This window comes from Xenopus laevis, chromosome 6S (assembly GCF_017654675.1).
Source record: "Xenopus laevis strain J_2021 chromosome 6S, Xenopus_laevis_v10.1, whole genome shotgun sequence".
Taxonomy (NCBI): Eukaryota; Metazoa; Chordata; class Amphibia; order Anura; family Pipidae; genus Xenopus; species Xenopus laevis.
This window is the reverse complement of record NC_054382.1, coordinates 109961918-109978486: the sequence shown is the minus strand read 5'-3', so window position 1 is coordinate 109978486 and position 16569 is coordinate 109961918. Positions and strand designations below refer to the sequence as shown.

At 38.7% G+C, this 16569-nt stretch overlaps 1 protein-coding gene across 1 annotated transcript; it reads right to left on the bottom strand.

The window, feature by feature from the left end:
- Positions 1-480: 480 nt before the first annotated feature.
- chmp4c.S (charged multivesicular body protein 4C S homeolog) lies at positions 481-15315 on the bottom strand. Its single transcript, XM_018223827.2, has 5 exons — positions 14450-15315; positions 10507-10684; positions 8067-8181; positions 5079-5202; positions 481-1011 (listed from the first exon to the last, which is right to left on the bottom strand). Exons 1-5 carry the CDS (start codon positions 14649-14651, stop codon positions 947-949), a joined length of 684 nt encoding a protein of 227 aa, XP_018079316.1. The 5' UTR covers positions 14652-15315; the 3' UTR covers positions 481-946.
- Positions 15316-16569: the final 1254 nt, after the last annotated feature.

Genomic DNA, 16569 nt, shown 5'->3' with positions numbered 1-16569 from the left:
AGAACAAGTAACTATAACCATGGCGCAGGGCTGAATATGCGCACTCTGAGGAGTGAGGAGCAAGAGCTGACGACTGAGGAGGGAAGCTAGGACCCAGGAAGGATGGCTGAGGAGGGAGGAACAAGGACCCAGGACGCATGGCTGAAGAGGGAGCAGTGAGAAGCGAGGACCCAGGACGGATGGCTGAGGAGGGAGGAGTGAGGAGCAAGAGCTGACAGCTGAGGAGGGAGGAGCGAGGTGTGGCATCAGCCTCAGAGGATGGGTGAGTAAAAAAGCATGCCATGTCGCATTCCTCTTGCTTAGGACAGCGCATGCAGGACAAGGATTTCCCCTGACGATGTCCTAAAATGCGTTCCATATTGGCAAAGCAGGTTTTCTACTTCCATGATCCCATAGTGCCCCACTTTTTATCTCCTGTGACGTGATGACTGTTGGTAGGTGCTCGAATGACGCACAGAATAAGTGATAAGTAGAATTATATTAAGGCGAAGCATTAAAAACTATTTTATTAAACCAAAATACTTACATCATTATATACAGCACAAGCAAAGCCACACACATAAATCCCACTATCATAACATTTGTAGGACACTTCAAGTCACTCAGGATTTATCATATAAAGGCACACGGTTCAAGACTTATATGGGAGTCCTGTGGATGAAGATGATCTTTGTGCCTATATGAATACACGTGTCAAGTTCCAAAGGAAGCTGAACTCCACACACATTCTCATATACACATACAAAACTCTAGAATTCCATAGGAAAAAAATACTCCTGTTCTATAATTTACATCCTACAAGGGATTATGAAGGCAGCCTTTGTGTGGGTTAAATATTATAGTCCTGGGTTATTTCTTTGGAAGCATCGAATTCACTGGTAAAGAGGCAACTTCAGAAATGATCTGTGCAGGTTATTTCCTTATTGTAGCCAAAATATCCCCATTCTTATGTGGCCCAAGCTGCCAACATCTGCATGTCGTCATCATCCTCCACCTTCTTGCGTGAAGATACTGTAGGCAAACAAGAAGCCAGTCAGGTAGGAATGACAACCTTTTAATGGTATGATTGCTATGTAGCCTGTTCCACCCTGTTTGTCATTTGTATTCGATTTGTTACAGCTTCAAGTGACACTTCTACTTAAAGGGGGTTTTCACCTTTGAATGAACTTTTAGTATGATGTAGAGAGTGATATTCTGAGACAATTTGCAATTGGTTTTCATTTTGTATTATTTGTGGTTTTTGAGTTATTTAACTTTTAATTCAGCAGCTCTCCAGTTTTCAATTTCAGCAATATGGTTGCAAGGGTCCAGATTACCCTAGCAACCACGCATTGATTTGAATAAAAGACTGAAGTATGAATAGGAGAGGCCTGAATAGATAGATGAGTAATAAAAAGTAGCATTAAAATCCCTTACTCTTCTCGGCATTACATGTATGAACCCTTTATTATTGATATCTTTAGAACAAGAAGATTTGACAATATGTTATAGCAATAATATGTACGCCCATACAACATTGCAAGATATATAAAAATATATTTATTTTATTTGTTTTATTTTTTTAGATATTTATCTATTTTTTTATTTCTCTTTTGTTTCCCTTTTTCTTATCCCTTTTTAATATATGCGTATGTAAGCTTATTTTATATGTTTGAAAAAAACAAATAAAACATTTCAGTGTTGAATAAAAAAGTAGCAATAAATAAGAAATACATTTGTAGCTTTACAAAACATTTGGTTTTTTTTTAGATAGAATCTTTCAAACAGTTGTGGAAAAATTAATGCCAATTGGAAAGTTGCTTAGAATTATCCGATCTATACCATAGCAAAAGTTAATTTAAAGGAGAAGGAAAGCTACCAAAGCAGATTATTGCCAATAGATTAGCCACAATAGTGCAAGCTATAACACCATGTTTATTCCGTGGAGTAAACTCTAGAGCTCTAGAGGCTCTCTCTGTTTGTTGAAGATAGCAGCTGCCATATTAGCTTGGCGTGACATCACTTCCTGCCTGAGTCTCTCCCTGCTCACTCATAGCTTTGGGAACAGATTACAGCAGGGAGGGGAGGAGGAAAGGGGGAAAATGGAGGAGGGAAGGGGAGAGGAGCAAACTGGGCATGCTTAAGCCCTAGCCCTGAAGGTTTAAAGGGCATGTAAAGTGTAAAATAGAATAAGGCTAGAAATGCTGTATTTTCTATTCTAAATATAAACATGAATTTACTGCACCACAAGCCTAATCAAACAAATAATTTATGCTTTCAAAGTTGGCTACAGGGGGTCACCATCTTGTAACTTTGTTAAACATCTTTGCAAGACTAAGACTGTGCACATGCTCAGTGTGGTCTGGGCTGCTTAGGGATCGCCATAAACAAAGCTGCTTGAGTTCTGCTTGCCTGGGAAGTAAGGCGGGGGCTCCCCCTGCTGTTCATAAGTATGATTGTTTCCCTGCTCAGCAGTTAGGGACCATCTGACAATTCCTATCCACAGCAGTAAACGAAGGAGAATTTCACTGCATACAGTCGGGTTTCTTATAAAAACAGTACACATTTTTTAATTAAAGTATATTGGAGGTAGCTTTCTTTTTCATTAAAGAAAATAAAAATGGGATTTTATTTTTTTGCCTTTACATGCCCTTTAAGCTGACAGAAGGAAGTCTGATACAGAAGCCCATGTGTACACAACAGAAGGAAAGAAATTCTGTGTTTCTTTTGACAGAGGACTCAGAGCAGCAATACTTTGAGGGTTTACTGGTGTATTTATATAGACCTTTCTGATAAAGCTTACTTAATGTTAGCCTTTCCTTCTCCTTTAAGGGTGAACCACCCTTTTAATGAGAGAGCTAGCTGTGGGCCTTAGGACCCACTCTGCATAAGCAACTTAGAACACAAAGGTTTTAGTACTAAAGTTGGAAATATATTTATACAGGTATGGAATCCATTACACAGAAACTCTTTATCCAGAAAGCTCCCGATTATGGCAAGGCCATCTCCCATAGATAATTCATACTTTTTTTTTTTTTCTTTGTAATAATAAAACAGTACTTTGTACTTGATCCCAACTAAGATATAACTAATCCTTATTACAGGAAAATCAATTCTATTGGGTTTAATTCATGTTTACATGATTTTTAGTAGATTTAAGGTATGGAGATACAAATTACAGAAAGATCCTTTATCTGGACAACCCCTGGCCCAGAGCATTCTGGATAACAGGTCCCCTACCTGTATAAAAAAAACCGAGTCACTCCCAAGAAGTAACAAACCCAAAGAAGTAGTAAACACAACACATATCTTTATATATACTCTAAAGTGATTCTAACTCACTCCTGTGATAATGACACCCTTAAGGTGGCCACACACAACGAGATCTGCTTGTTTCACGATGTCGCCAAACATTGAGGTGGGCGATATCGGGCTGATCCGATAGTGGGCCCTAGGGCACAAAGATCGGATCAGAATGAAGGCACTACGGGCGGTCGGATTGCGGGACCTTATCAACGAACAGATGAGGCCGCAATCCGATTTTTTACTTTGCCTCATCTACATCTGGCCGACTTTCGGCCAGATATCAATCGGGGAAGCCCATTGGAGGGCCACACACACACGGGCCAATAAGCTGCCGACACAGTCTGTTTGCAGCTTTTATCGACCCGTGTATGGGGGCCTTTACACTGCAGTTGCCAGAGCTTCAGATCCAGTAGCACAGACAGGGTGGTGGTGGTGGTAAGACGACAAGTGGGAGTGTAAAGAGTAAGACACTCTATCAGTGCATCACCGCTAGCTTAGTGTCACTGACATACACAAAGCTCCTGCAACTGCACAGAAATGAATCAGCGTGATACAAATGTGGATTTATTACTGGAAGCAGTGGTAGGCAGATAGGGTAGGGTTACCAGATCATCTAATGATTGTAGTAGCTGCAGTGATTGCATTTGAATTAACTTGTAATCAGTGAAGCCCTTCTAGATTTTTAGACATGTCCTTGAATTTTTAAGTGATCTGGTAACCTTAAAGGGGAACTATCACTACAATAAAAATGTGATATAAGCTTTATCACACTGAAATAAGAAACTTTCTAAATATATTCAATTGAAAATTCTGTATAGTTTCTGAAATAATCAAGTTTATCTTCACTATCCCTCTTCTACTATAACATCTGTCTTTCTACATGCAGGGAGTTGGGTGTCAGATAATCATTGACAATTAGATCCAATATATCTTATAGGGGGCTCCTTTTGCCTAGAAGATGTATTAGAGCTCAATCTATTAAAATCACCATCATGACATCATGTCTCTCTACATGCAGAATTTGCACAAAAGGCAGTTATTTTGTTAATTTTTTTGTACTGGAATCAGTTAATTGACTGAGCTCTATTTCATATGCTAGGAAAGTAATGTAAGATATATTGGATCTAACTGTCAATGAATATCTGACACCCAACTGCTGCATGAAGACAGAATGATGAGAATCAGATGCTGAGAGAGGGATAGTGAAGATAAACTTGATTATTTCATAAATGGTACAGAAGTTTTAATTGATTGTATTTAGAAAGTTTCTTATTTCAGTATAATGAAGCTTATATTACATTTTCATTTTCACGATAGGGAATATTGAATACTGCAAGGGGTATATTTACCATAACTGACGGACAGAGACCCAATAGAAATACAGCAAAACAGTGGTATTCTTGCTGACTAGGAATCAATTTGTACCATTATCTTGAAATGTAACAAAAACGGCATTCAAGGTGTTTAGACAATGTTATTAAGCCACAGAGAGGAATGCAATGAAGTTCATCATTCTGGGGATAACCCATCCTTTGCCAAGCTTTGTGAAGTGAGGGTTATTCTGCCAAAATGTTGTGCTTTATTACAAGCTTGTCTGTGGCTTAATACAATGGAGTAAATGCCTTTAATACATGAGCACCGTTGCTGTTACTATTCAAGATAACACATATCAAAGCCATTATTTCTGACAGTGGATATTTTCCAGCCACATATATAATGATGTCTTGCACTTCTGAATTAAACTTTTTTATGTATTTTTTATGAGCAAAAGCTAAGAAATGAGAAAAAAATACCTGGTCGGGATGGAAGTTTCGTTGATGGAAGTTTCGTTGAAGGGACACTTGGCAGTTTAACATTGGCCATTTGACTGTTCAAATCCTCTTGTTCCAGGTCTTCTAATTCTGCCAACAACTCATCCTGAAAGAGATGCAGACTATTGTTATCAGAAAAAATTCAAACACTGCTAGATTGCCATGATGTTAGAAGTCAATTCTTGGAGCATCTCCCCTATGTGATAACAGGGCCTGTTGTAATTGGCCAATGAGGCCCCAGATGATATGGAGATGGGGTGAAAAGTGAAAAACAGCACAAAGAGTTGACTATGATCTTTGCATCTTCAAATTAAGAATGTATGCAGTCCATACAATGGGTTTCTTTACTGCCTTCAGTATCACCAGCAATAAATGTTCACAGAAAGTTGGGTGAAAATAATTTAGCAACCCAAATAATTTTGCAATAATAAATAAAGGCTTGCGGTGGGATTTGTAAGGGTTTCAGTGCAGCAGAAATGTGATATATTTACAGTATTTCCTACAATACGTGAAATAGTAGAATGATATACAGTTGTAGGAAAAGACTTAAGCTGGTCACATATGGTCTGATCGCCTTGTTGGGCACACTAGATGATGTGCGATTTGTCCAAATTAAAACAAATCACATGGGACATTATGAAATTACACTTCTTGGTCATCCAGTAACCTCCTCAGGAACTAATAAGAAATTAATAAGAATATATTCTATTTGCTCAGAGCCATCACTTTAGGGTCCCCACTCATAAAAACACAGCAGGCCATGTTGGTTAAAGGGGTTCACACAAAAACAACCTTGGAGAGTCTATCAAACATGGAAGTGTAGAGGAATTGCTGTACATCCTGTGAGACAGTTTTGTTATACACATGTACCATAAACTGGTTTCTTTTTTCAATCACATGTCTCTGCTATTAAATACATTCCTAAAAATAACCATTATATAATTAAAAGAAGATGACACGTGTATATGTAATTGCTAACTTCCCTTCATTAAAGGATACTGAAAATATTTTTCAATCCAAGATGATGAATGGATTTGCCTCCCTATTAATGTAGCAAAGCAAATTTAAGGAGGAGTACTGACATCCTAATAGCTATGAAAATATGTCCAGCAATGATATAAAGACATATCTTCATACCTATAAAGCATAACTGAACTGCTGTTCAGATCCTCTGAATATGTTTATCTACACAATTTACTATATTGTTTTATTAACATTAAGGTTATATATCAAAATCCGTATTTTTCTGATTTTTTAATAAAAAAAAAGTCTGACCAAACTAGAATCCACGATTTGACCTTATTTATTAAGAAAGCTCAATTCAATCTGACTAAATCAAGCGAAAAGCCGAATCGTATGATTTTTTCCGTAATTCTTTTCCTGAATCTTACAACTTTTCCGTCTTTTTCCCAAATAGCCTGAATTTTTCAGATTTTTGGGCAACAGGAACTTCCAAATAGGATAAGGACCTCTCCCATTGAATTATATATAACTTGAGCAGGTCTGAAGGCAGATTTTCGGATTCAGAATTTGGATTTGCAGCTTCAGGCATTAAAAAAATCTGGAGTTTCGTAAATAACACCCTAAGTTGTTTTCAGATACAAACATTAAATGTTCACCATAAAATACAATTGTATTATGGTGTAGACTGTGGTATTCTAAGACATTATGCAATTGGTCTTGTATTTGTGTTTTTTTATTCTATTGTTTTTTTTTTGAGCAGCTCTCCAGTTTGGAATTTCAGCAGCTATTTAGTTTCTAGGGTTCAAATTATACTAGCAATCAGGCAGAATACAGACTAGAATTTGAACAGAACAGAAATATAAGTAATAAAAAATAGTAAAGTCCGATTTTTTCTGCTTGGACTTTTAAAGGGGAAAACTACCATTTTTTTTGTAGAAAAAAAGCTCATATTTTTCGTGATTTCTTTAATCCCGATGGTGTTAAAAGTCCAAATAAAAAAATTCTCCAACTCAGAGCTGGCAAGTTCTTGTAGAAGTCAATGACAGATGTCCCAAAGATATCCTGAGTTGCGCTGGGTTTCTGAAACAGTTGCAGTATTCGGACGTCAAATCCGAAACATTTTCGGTATTCGGGCATCAAATCCAAAAAAAAGTTGCGGTTTCTGATTTTTTAAGATCTTATGGAGACTTTTCCCACAAATAGGGGGAAAAAGTCAATGCGGATTTGGTCGGCGTGGCTTTCAAAAAATAGCGAGATAAATGCGGATTTTGATAAATAAGCCCCTAAATGTTAACTTATTAAAAGTGAATCACCCCTTTAAGGGTCAGATAATAGACCAGCGTAAATTCTGAGATTTCTAGTTTGCTGCTATGTTCTATGTTCACTCTATAAAATGCTGGTCTTAAAAGGCTACTGTACCAGATTTTTTATTTTCCATCAGTAGTTGCCTAATAGAGTAATAGTGAAATAAGTTAATAGTTTTACCTATCCTCTACAAAGTTGTTACTGGCTTGGCTTGCCAAGTTGCATCCTTGCCTAAGAAACTTCCACCCCAGTTAATGTTATAATTCCCTAATAAGAAGTCAGATGATTTGATTTTACAGTAGGTGTGGCCAGTTGAAGAGGGCCATACATTGAACTCTCATTTTTACACGTGCAGGAATCTATGCCTGTCCTATATGTTATATATCAACCATACAGGCATACAGTATGGGCATGTAGGTAGTATCAGCAGACTGAAAATGTAATTTGCTGAAGCACCTTCTCACTGGGCGGATAGTGCATGTGCAGACCTTATGCATATGTATCTTATTCCTTTTCAGACACCCATGGGTGACCATGATGTCGCACAATATCCATCTGTTCAGTCCACAGGTCCCACTGATCAGATAATCCAAATATTAACCTTTACTTTACTGTACCTTTACTGGTCAAGGGAATTAAATGCAAAACTTTTTTGATAAATAAGACATAGCTTTTGTTTTAGAAAACCTAGCAGGTGCTTACCTCATCAAACTCATCACCAAACCCAACTGGCCGAGAAATGGCATCAGAGATTTCTTGTGCGACATCCTGCTGCTCGTGAATGTCCTGCATTAAGGTATCAATCTTTTCTAAATCCCTAGAAATGAAATCAAACATTTCTATTACACATAGGCTGTGCTGTAAGTAACAATGGGCAAAAAATCATGACATTTCTAGAATATGGATAGGCAACAGTAATAATGTAGAATCTAGAACGCTCCTACTTCTACCTTCCCTATCTAACCAGGGTACCCTACTCTTAGGAAAAGTTAACTGCCATCAGTACACATTATAAGAACAAAAAAAAAAAGACTTTCCAGATAATTCATTACTGCACTGACCCACTAACCACTCTGCACCCAAGCTTGCATGCTGCTGCTAAAAACTACGCTAAAAAATGCTTATACACCCAGCCTACAAAGAAGCAAAAACACTGTCCACACAAAACTTTTTGTGATATTAACCAATATTCTACCACAAAATATGCAGCTTCATCACACATTTTACCACAATAAGTTCTTCTTATTAAAAGGGCTAAAATCATAGCAACTCAAGTGACATTTTAAAAACTAAGCAGGTTGCCGATTCAGTGCATGTAAAATTCATCTATTATATCAAGAATACAAATACAGCATAGGAGGACTTGAAAGCACTATGGCAGACATTTAGCCACACACACAAGTTTAGATTCAGTCTGAAATACTGAAAAGCCATTAGGAAAGCCCTGCACACACTGAGCAAGTCTCATATTCCTGCAGTAAATTTGCTAAGGAATGGAAAATTCACCAAATTATCCCTTTTTATCGGAGGCTGTTCTTTGGGATTGTCGGATCACCAGATGTTACCCCCAGTTGTAGCTTAGAGCCATAACTTTTAGAGCCCCAGGGTCGTTTACAGTAGTGATAGGGAGGCTTAGCCTGAAAAACAGATATGGTGATATTTGAGAAGAAATTGGGCAATGGCCACTAATCTCCTGTAAAAGCTTTCCCATAGGCAATAATGTAAATCTCTGGTGGTAAAACCCATGTGCTGCTTCAAATTGCAAGAAAAAATTCAAGAGGAAACATCAAGCGATTTTGGAAGCTTGAGGGCAGAGACACACGCTGCAATTTGGGGAGATTAGTTGCCCAGCGACAAATCTCCTCTTCTTCAGGCGACTAATCTCCCCGAATTGCCTCTCCTGCCTTCCCGCTGGCTAGAATGAAAATCAGCGGCGGGATGGCACTCTTCGGGTGACTTTGGCGATTTACATTCTAGCTGGCGGGAGGCAGTTTTGGGGAGATTAGTCGGCCCAAAGAGGAGGAGATTTGAAGCTGGGCGACTAATCTGCGCAAATTGCAGCATGTGTCTCTGCCCTGAAGCGACTCATGGGTTTTACCACCAGTGATTCACATTATTGCCGGTAGAAAAGCTTTTACAGGAAATTAGTCGCCCGCAGAAGCAGAGACTTATCGTTTATCACCTGGTGTGCCATTGCCCTTATAGCCCAACTTGAAAATACAGAAGGTTTAGATTTAGGTTCAGACACTTGCCTGATGTTCTAGATTGTATTAGAACTATATCTAAATGAGAACAACTGGGTCAATAACACTGAACATTTGTCACCTGTGATAAATCTACGGCTAAAATGTAAATTTGCAGTGGGGATATATATATATACGTGGTGCGCTGCTTTTGTTTTCCCACCAGTGGTTTGCATTTTAGCCAGTGGGAAGGAAATAAGGGCAGAGACACACGCTCAGATTCGGGGAGATTAGTCGCCCGGCTGCAAATCTCCTCTTCTTCGGGGCGACTAATCTCCCCAGACTGCCTTCCCGCCGGCTAGAATGTAAATCGCCGGCAGGATGGAGTGCTTAATTTTCCAAAGTCGCCCGAAGTCTCTGCCCTAAGGGACATTTTGTTGCCAGTAGCAGCCAGGATTTATCATGGGTGACAAAACTTCCATGAGCCTTTGATGAGCAACAGCTTTATATTTATGTGCCCTTTTTTAATGAATACATCTATAAAACCATGCTTCCTTAAACATATACGCATTCCACATCATCAAGATTTCAAAGTTGAAGAGCGTCACAAATCTATCTTAAAGTACTGTATGTAGAATGTAAAAAAATTATAATTTGGGGTCACTACTAATGAACCTCACGCCACCAAAACAGCAAAGGTCACAGTTTTACCATCAATGATGCAGAATTCAAAGCACGATAAAATAAAAAGACAAAGGCTGCAGCAGATGTGGAGACTGGAATCATTATGGAAACTTTGTACCATAATGATTGGAGTAACAGATATAGAACGGGAATCATGGCTGCTGTGTAGTGGACTACTTCCCAGAATAATCTAAAACAAAATATCTGAGCCGCAGGCTGAATTAGCCTATTCTAGTCACATTATAGTCCTTCAAGCAGCTGGTTATTATACTTACATGTTCTCATGTACTGCTTTCATAGCCTTTGCTGCATATCCCATATTTTTTAACACTTCTGTGTTGGTGTGTGAATTTTCCAGGGCTTCTCTTTGAAATTCAATAGTTGAAAGAGTTCCATCAATCTGTGCCAGCTGCTTCTCCAGCCTCTTCTTTCTTTTTAATGCTTGCAAGGCAGCTGAGGATAGAAGGGAGTGGGAACGGGCTGCATTAGTACAACAAACATATTAAGGAGTCCTTTACACTCAGGAAGTGACATAATGTAAACAACAATGTGTCTTTAACACAGTTCTGTGGTTAGTGTTTCATGACGTGTTCAACAAAGATATTTGCTCCACAATGACCTTCTGTAATAATAACATTATATCAGTGTGTATGGCAAGTTGCAAACAAACCAATGCCTATTAGTTGCATCTCATCAACATGAGTCCTGGACTAATGGTGGGCAGATGCAATTAATTGGCATTTTGGGTGGATCTGTGCACCCTTTTCCTGACACAGTTTGCTTTTGCAGTCTTAATGACATACAGAAATATGCATGTCTAAGGGTCAGGTCAAACAAGCAGATTCGGGGAGATTAGTCGCCCCAGCGTCGCCCGAAGTTTCCACTTCGGAAAACGAAGCGCCGCATGTGCCTTCCCCAAGGCGATTTTCATTTTAGCCGGCGGAGGGCAGGGGGAAGGCAGTTCGGGGAGATTGTCACCCCGAAGAAGAGGAGATTTGTCGCTGATCTCCCCGAATCTGCTCGTGTGGCCTGACCCTAAAGAGCAATGATGGTTTCAAAGATGTAATTATGGAACACCTCTGAATATTCATCAGATTTCAAAACTTAACTTTACATTAGCATCTTAACCTTAATGACAATATTAAGGGGGTTATTAACTAAAATCTGAATTTTTGTGATCAATTAATTTAAAAAATCTGACCATACTAGAACCCAGGAATTACCTTTATTTACCATTAAAAAAACACGAAAAAATCGAATCAAATCAAATTTTTTGGATTGTCACGAGAAAAATCCGAATTTTTCATGAAATCGTACAAAATTTAGTGCAGACAATAATATCTTCAAATTGCAAATAGGACCTCTGTCATTATCTTCTATAGGACCTTGACAGGTTGAAGGAGTATTTATGAATTTGGACTATTTGCTGCCTTGGGGTATAGTAAAACTCAAACAATGTGTGTTTTTTTCCACTAAAAGTTCAGATTTATTTATTTATTTTTTTTAGAGTTTTTAGCATTCAGACTTTAATAAATAATTGTTAATAGGAAGAAAGGGCCACTTTATTTGCATTCAAGAAAACACTTTGGATCCCTGTGCCACTAATGTAAGAATTGTTCAGGTTGTTTAGAGCTTGTACTGAAGCCTTTCTAAATAATTTCATACTGTACAATATCAAGTATTCAGCCCATAAGTGTATCATGAACTCCCAAATCCTGGGGCAAACTTGCTGCCCTTTCTTTCTCTTACCTACTGCTATTGACTACAAGCCTTAATGGAAACTGGGCCTCTAGGGCAGGATTGGGAAAACTTAATTGTTTCCTTTTTTGTTTTATATGTTTTTTTTCTTAAAGGACAAGGAAAGGCAAAAAAATAAAATCCCATTTTTACTTTCTTTAATGAAAAAGAAACCTATCTCCAATATACTTTAATTAAAAAATGTGTACCGTTTTTATAAGAAACCTAACTGTATGCAGTGAAATTCTCCCTTCATTTACTGCTGTGGATAGGAATTGTCAGATGGTCCCTAACTGCTGAGCAGGGAAACAATCATACTTATGAACAGCAGGGGGAGCCCCCGCCTTACTTCTCAGCCTTGCAGAACTCAAGCAGCTTTGTTTATGACGATCCCTAAGCAGCCCAGACCACACTGAGCATGTGCAGGGTCAGGGTCAGGCAAAGATGTTTAACAAAGTTACAAGTTGAAAGCCCCCTGTAGCCAACTTTGAAAGCATAAATTATTTGTTTGATTAGGCTTGTGGTGCAGTAAGTTCATGCTTATATTTAGTATACAAAATACAGCATTTCTATTTCTATTCTATTTTAGACTTTCCTTGTCCTTTAAGAATGACAAATATTTCCCCATCCATATCTTGTAGAAATAAGTCAAATCAACTGGACTTGCTGTGTTTTTCTTGAAGACGTTTCACCAGTCATCCAACTGACTTGAATGACTGGTGAAACGTTTTCAAGAAAAACACAGCAAGTCCAGTTGATTTGACTTATTACAAACAGATATAGCATGACCTGGATGAATGAGAATCTTCACAAACCTTTCCCCACCCAGCATGAGGTTTGATGCTGCCCCCGCACCAGTCACATTTTAGCATTCAGGAGATGATAAGAGGTGTAGCTGGAGACATTTAATGGTAGAAGCATGGCTCTAGCCCTATGGACTTTGATGTTTTACCGCAGGCTTTCCTTTTATGCTTCCTTTAATAATTGCTTTGCTTGATCGCTCACAGTGGGTGACTGAACAAATTTTCATGCCTAGTATTCAGATAGTGAGCTCATTTAAATGCTGCAGTTACCTGAAAACCCATTATCCAGAAAGTTCAGAATTACGAAAAGGCCGTCTTCCATAGACTCCATTTTATCCAAATAATCCAAATTTTTAAAAATGATTTCCTTTTTCTCTGTAATAATAAAACAGTACTTTGTGCCAGACTAAGATATCATTAATTCTTACTGGAAGCAAAACCAGCCTTTTGGGTTTATTTAAATGTTTATATGATTTTCTAGTAGACTTATGGAAAGAAGATCAAAATTACGGAAATATCTGTTATCCGGAAAACCCCAAGTCCCAAGGATTCTGGATAACAGGTCACATGCCGTTATACTTAATTTTTGATCCATATTTAGATTTCCTTTTCTAACTTAGGGTCAGTTATGTTTGTTTATTTGTGTGAGCTATAGAAAATAAAAAGTGCTAATAGCAGCAGTTTGACAGATTTATGAACACCGGTGTTAAATAGCACAGGTGCAGTCGCCTACAGCAACCAATCAGGTTTTTGCTTTCATTTTCTAAGTGCTGGTTGATAGCTATGGACAACTGTGCTGCTATTGAGCTCCTGTGAGTCTTTAGATCCCCTGTACATTGCTATGGGAAGGGTATAATTGTACAAAATAACCAATGTTCTCATGCTAATTACTTTCAGAAGCATTTGTTTTCTACATTTCCAGCACATTCCTTTTTTAAGTTTCCCCTACAGACCTTGTAATTCCTGGATCCTTCCTGCTAACAAAGGAACTGTATTATTTATCACAAGTCGTTCCATACTTAAGAGACTGTCATTAACCCTGTACTACTTGGCAGTTTTAGCAAATTGCTCGGTTAAACCTTGTTTGTAAAATGAAACCTCAAAATTGCAGATATCCAGCACAGACACGCTCAGAAAGAAACCAAACAGGTTCCACCTTTCATTCTAAGAATAGATTCAAAATCAATGTCTTGGGTTTCCTTGCAAATGGACTTGGCAGACTCCTGTCCTAATGCTAACCAGGCATTATAATAAAGTCATGGAGAAATCATTATAGAGAGACTATTTTTGATTTTTTTGGTAAACAAAATATACAACAAATTGTATCTGTAACTCTATAGCATAATCTTATTTAATAACAATCAGAATGTGGAATGAAATATGAAGCAGCATAGAGCTGATTGGAATTACACCTTACTGACGTTCAGTGATGGGGGGTAAAGGAATAATTCTAGTTTATTAATAATGCACCAACATTTTCAGAAGCACGAAGAAATACAATACAATAATGCAGCAAACAAAACCAAACTACAGCATGAGGTCTGTGGGACCAATGGCTCTTTAGGCAGAAAGCAGTATTGTACAATGCCTCTAGATCTTGTTTATTGTAACATGAATTTAATCTCCCCTTTGTATTACACTGAGCAATACGATAGCAACAAACGATCTGTTTACTTGCCTCTTTTGTTCTTGGTGCCATGTTTTTTAGCCGTGGCCAGCTCCAGTTCGATCTTCTTTTCTAGGTATTCCTGTTTTTTGGTTAACATTTCTTCAGTCTCCCTGAGTTTAAATAGGGCCTCCTGTGCACTGGGTCCTTTTCTGTTCTTAGAAGAAGATCCTGACCCACCAGGGGACTTGAATAACTTTGTGATCTTGCTCATTTCTGCTAAAAAATATGTATCTGTACGGCAGGGCTTGGATATTTACTAGATAATATGAAAGTAGCAAGAGGTGCACTAAGCACAGTCTGACACCTGGAGTTTCTAACCCTGTGGAACCTGAAAGGCAACTTCAGTGAAACATCAACCTGGGAGAGGCCAAGGAGTGAGGGTGTGGGGAGTGCAGGTAAGCAATCAAGTGACCTGTGATGTAACCGAATACCTGTCATTTGTTTCTCCCAAGCTTCTTACACATCTAATCAAACACAATTACTATTAAGTAAAGGCGTATATCCTTTTTATTGTAGTTTCCATGTCGTGAGATATGTATTAAATGGATCCTGCCTCTTCCTGTTATGCTTCACAAAATATAACACATGGTGATGCAGTGAGCTATAAATAGTGCATATTCTCCAATGCTCTGTATACCATATATACTGAGCTGAGAATCCCTCTGACAACAAGATATAAACTTTACAGCAGGGTTGGGCAGTATGGGGCTATCGTTCTAAAGCTCCTATCTCCCTGCCATAGGCTGTCGAGAGTTGAAGTTCAACATCAACTGGAGGATCATAATTTGTCCATCCCTTGTTTATAGTAACAGAGTAGATGAGGTTGAGAAAAGCATTTCATCCATAAAGTTCAACTGGAGCATTGGCCTGGGTATCAGTTAAGTGATTATAATCACTGGGGGGTGACTAATACTATGGGGGTTATTTACTAAACTCCAAATGCATAGCAGCTCTGTGCACGGAAGATTTTCTCCTATTAAGATTTGCTGTAACCTCATTGGTCCTTTAAGAATAAGTCCCGGTAAATCTGCATTGGGATTGGATACCTTTATCCAATCCCTGTACAGCTTTACCGGGACTTATTCTTAAAGGACCACGAGGGTACAGCAGCTTAATAGGAGAAAATCTTAAATGCACAGAGCTGCTGTGCCGCACTCTGAAAGCAGGGGGGCCCGGATAATCAAGTAAGTGAAGCATGGCCGGGCCCCCCTTAGACACTAAACCCTGGCAAGCAATTTTTTAAAAAATTTGGGGGGATCTGGCCAATTTTTTACTTGCAGGGGGGCGCCTGATCACCAATGGCTTTTTATAACTTGTGGGGGGGCAGGCCATCAATTTTTTTTACCTGCAGGGGGGCCCCTGATAACCAATGTTTTTTTTTAAACTTTTATGGGGGGCCCTGGTCGCAAATATTTTTTTTTTAACTTATAGGGGGGCCCTGATCACCAATTATTTTTTTTAACTTGTAGAGGGACCCTGATCACCAATTATTTTTTTTAACTTGTAGGGGGGCCCTGACCACCAATTATTTTTTTAACTTGTAGGGAGGCCCGACCACCAATTATTTTTTTAACTTGTAGGGGGGCCCTGACCACCAATTTTTTTTAAAAAAATGTATGGGGGGTCCTGGCACCACAGTTTTTTTAACTTATAAGGGGGCCTGACCATCAATAGCTTTTTATAAGTGTGCGTGTGGGGGGTTACCTTTTTTAGCGCTGATGTCTGTGTGGTCTTTTAACTGTAGTGTGGAGTGGGCAGGATATGGGGTGGGGCTTGGGGGCCGGGTGGGCGAGGGGCCCTGAACATTTTGTTGTACGGGGCCCCGTGATTTCTAATGGCGGCCCTGCAGAGAATCATAAGCAAGAAATTAAAAAGTAATTAGTATGCAAGTACTTTGTGATTATCTGCCCCGAGGAGCCTCTCATATGAGCAACAATCACAAAGCTTTTAGTGTCAGGCAGTTGTATGTTCACTTACACCACAATGTCTTGACTCAAATGCATAAGAAACGTGACAGATGGGGACACAGAGCAAAATCAATAATACCGATTTTAAAATGTCCAACTTCAGGGCTGTCAGAATTAGGGGAGGGGAATATGGACTGGGAATGATTTATGGCATTGGCGATG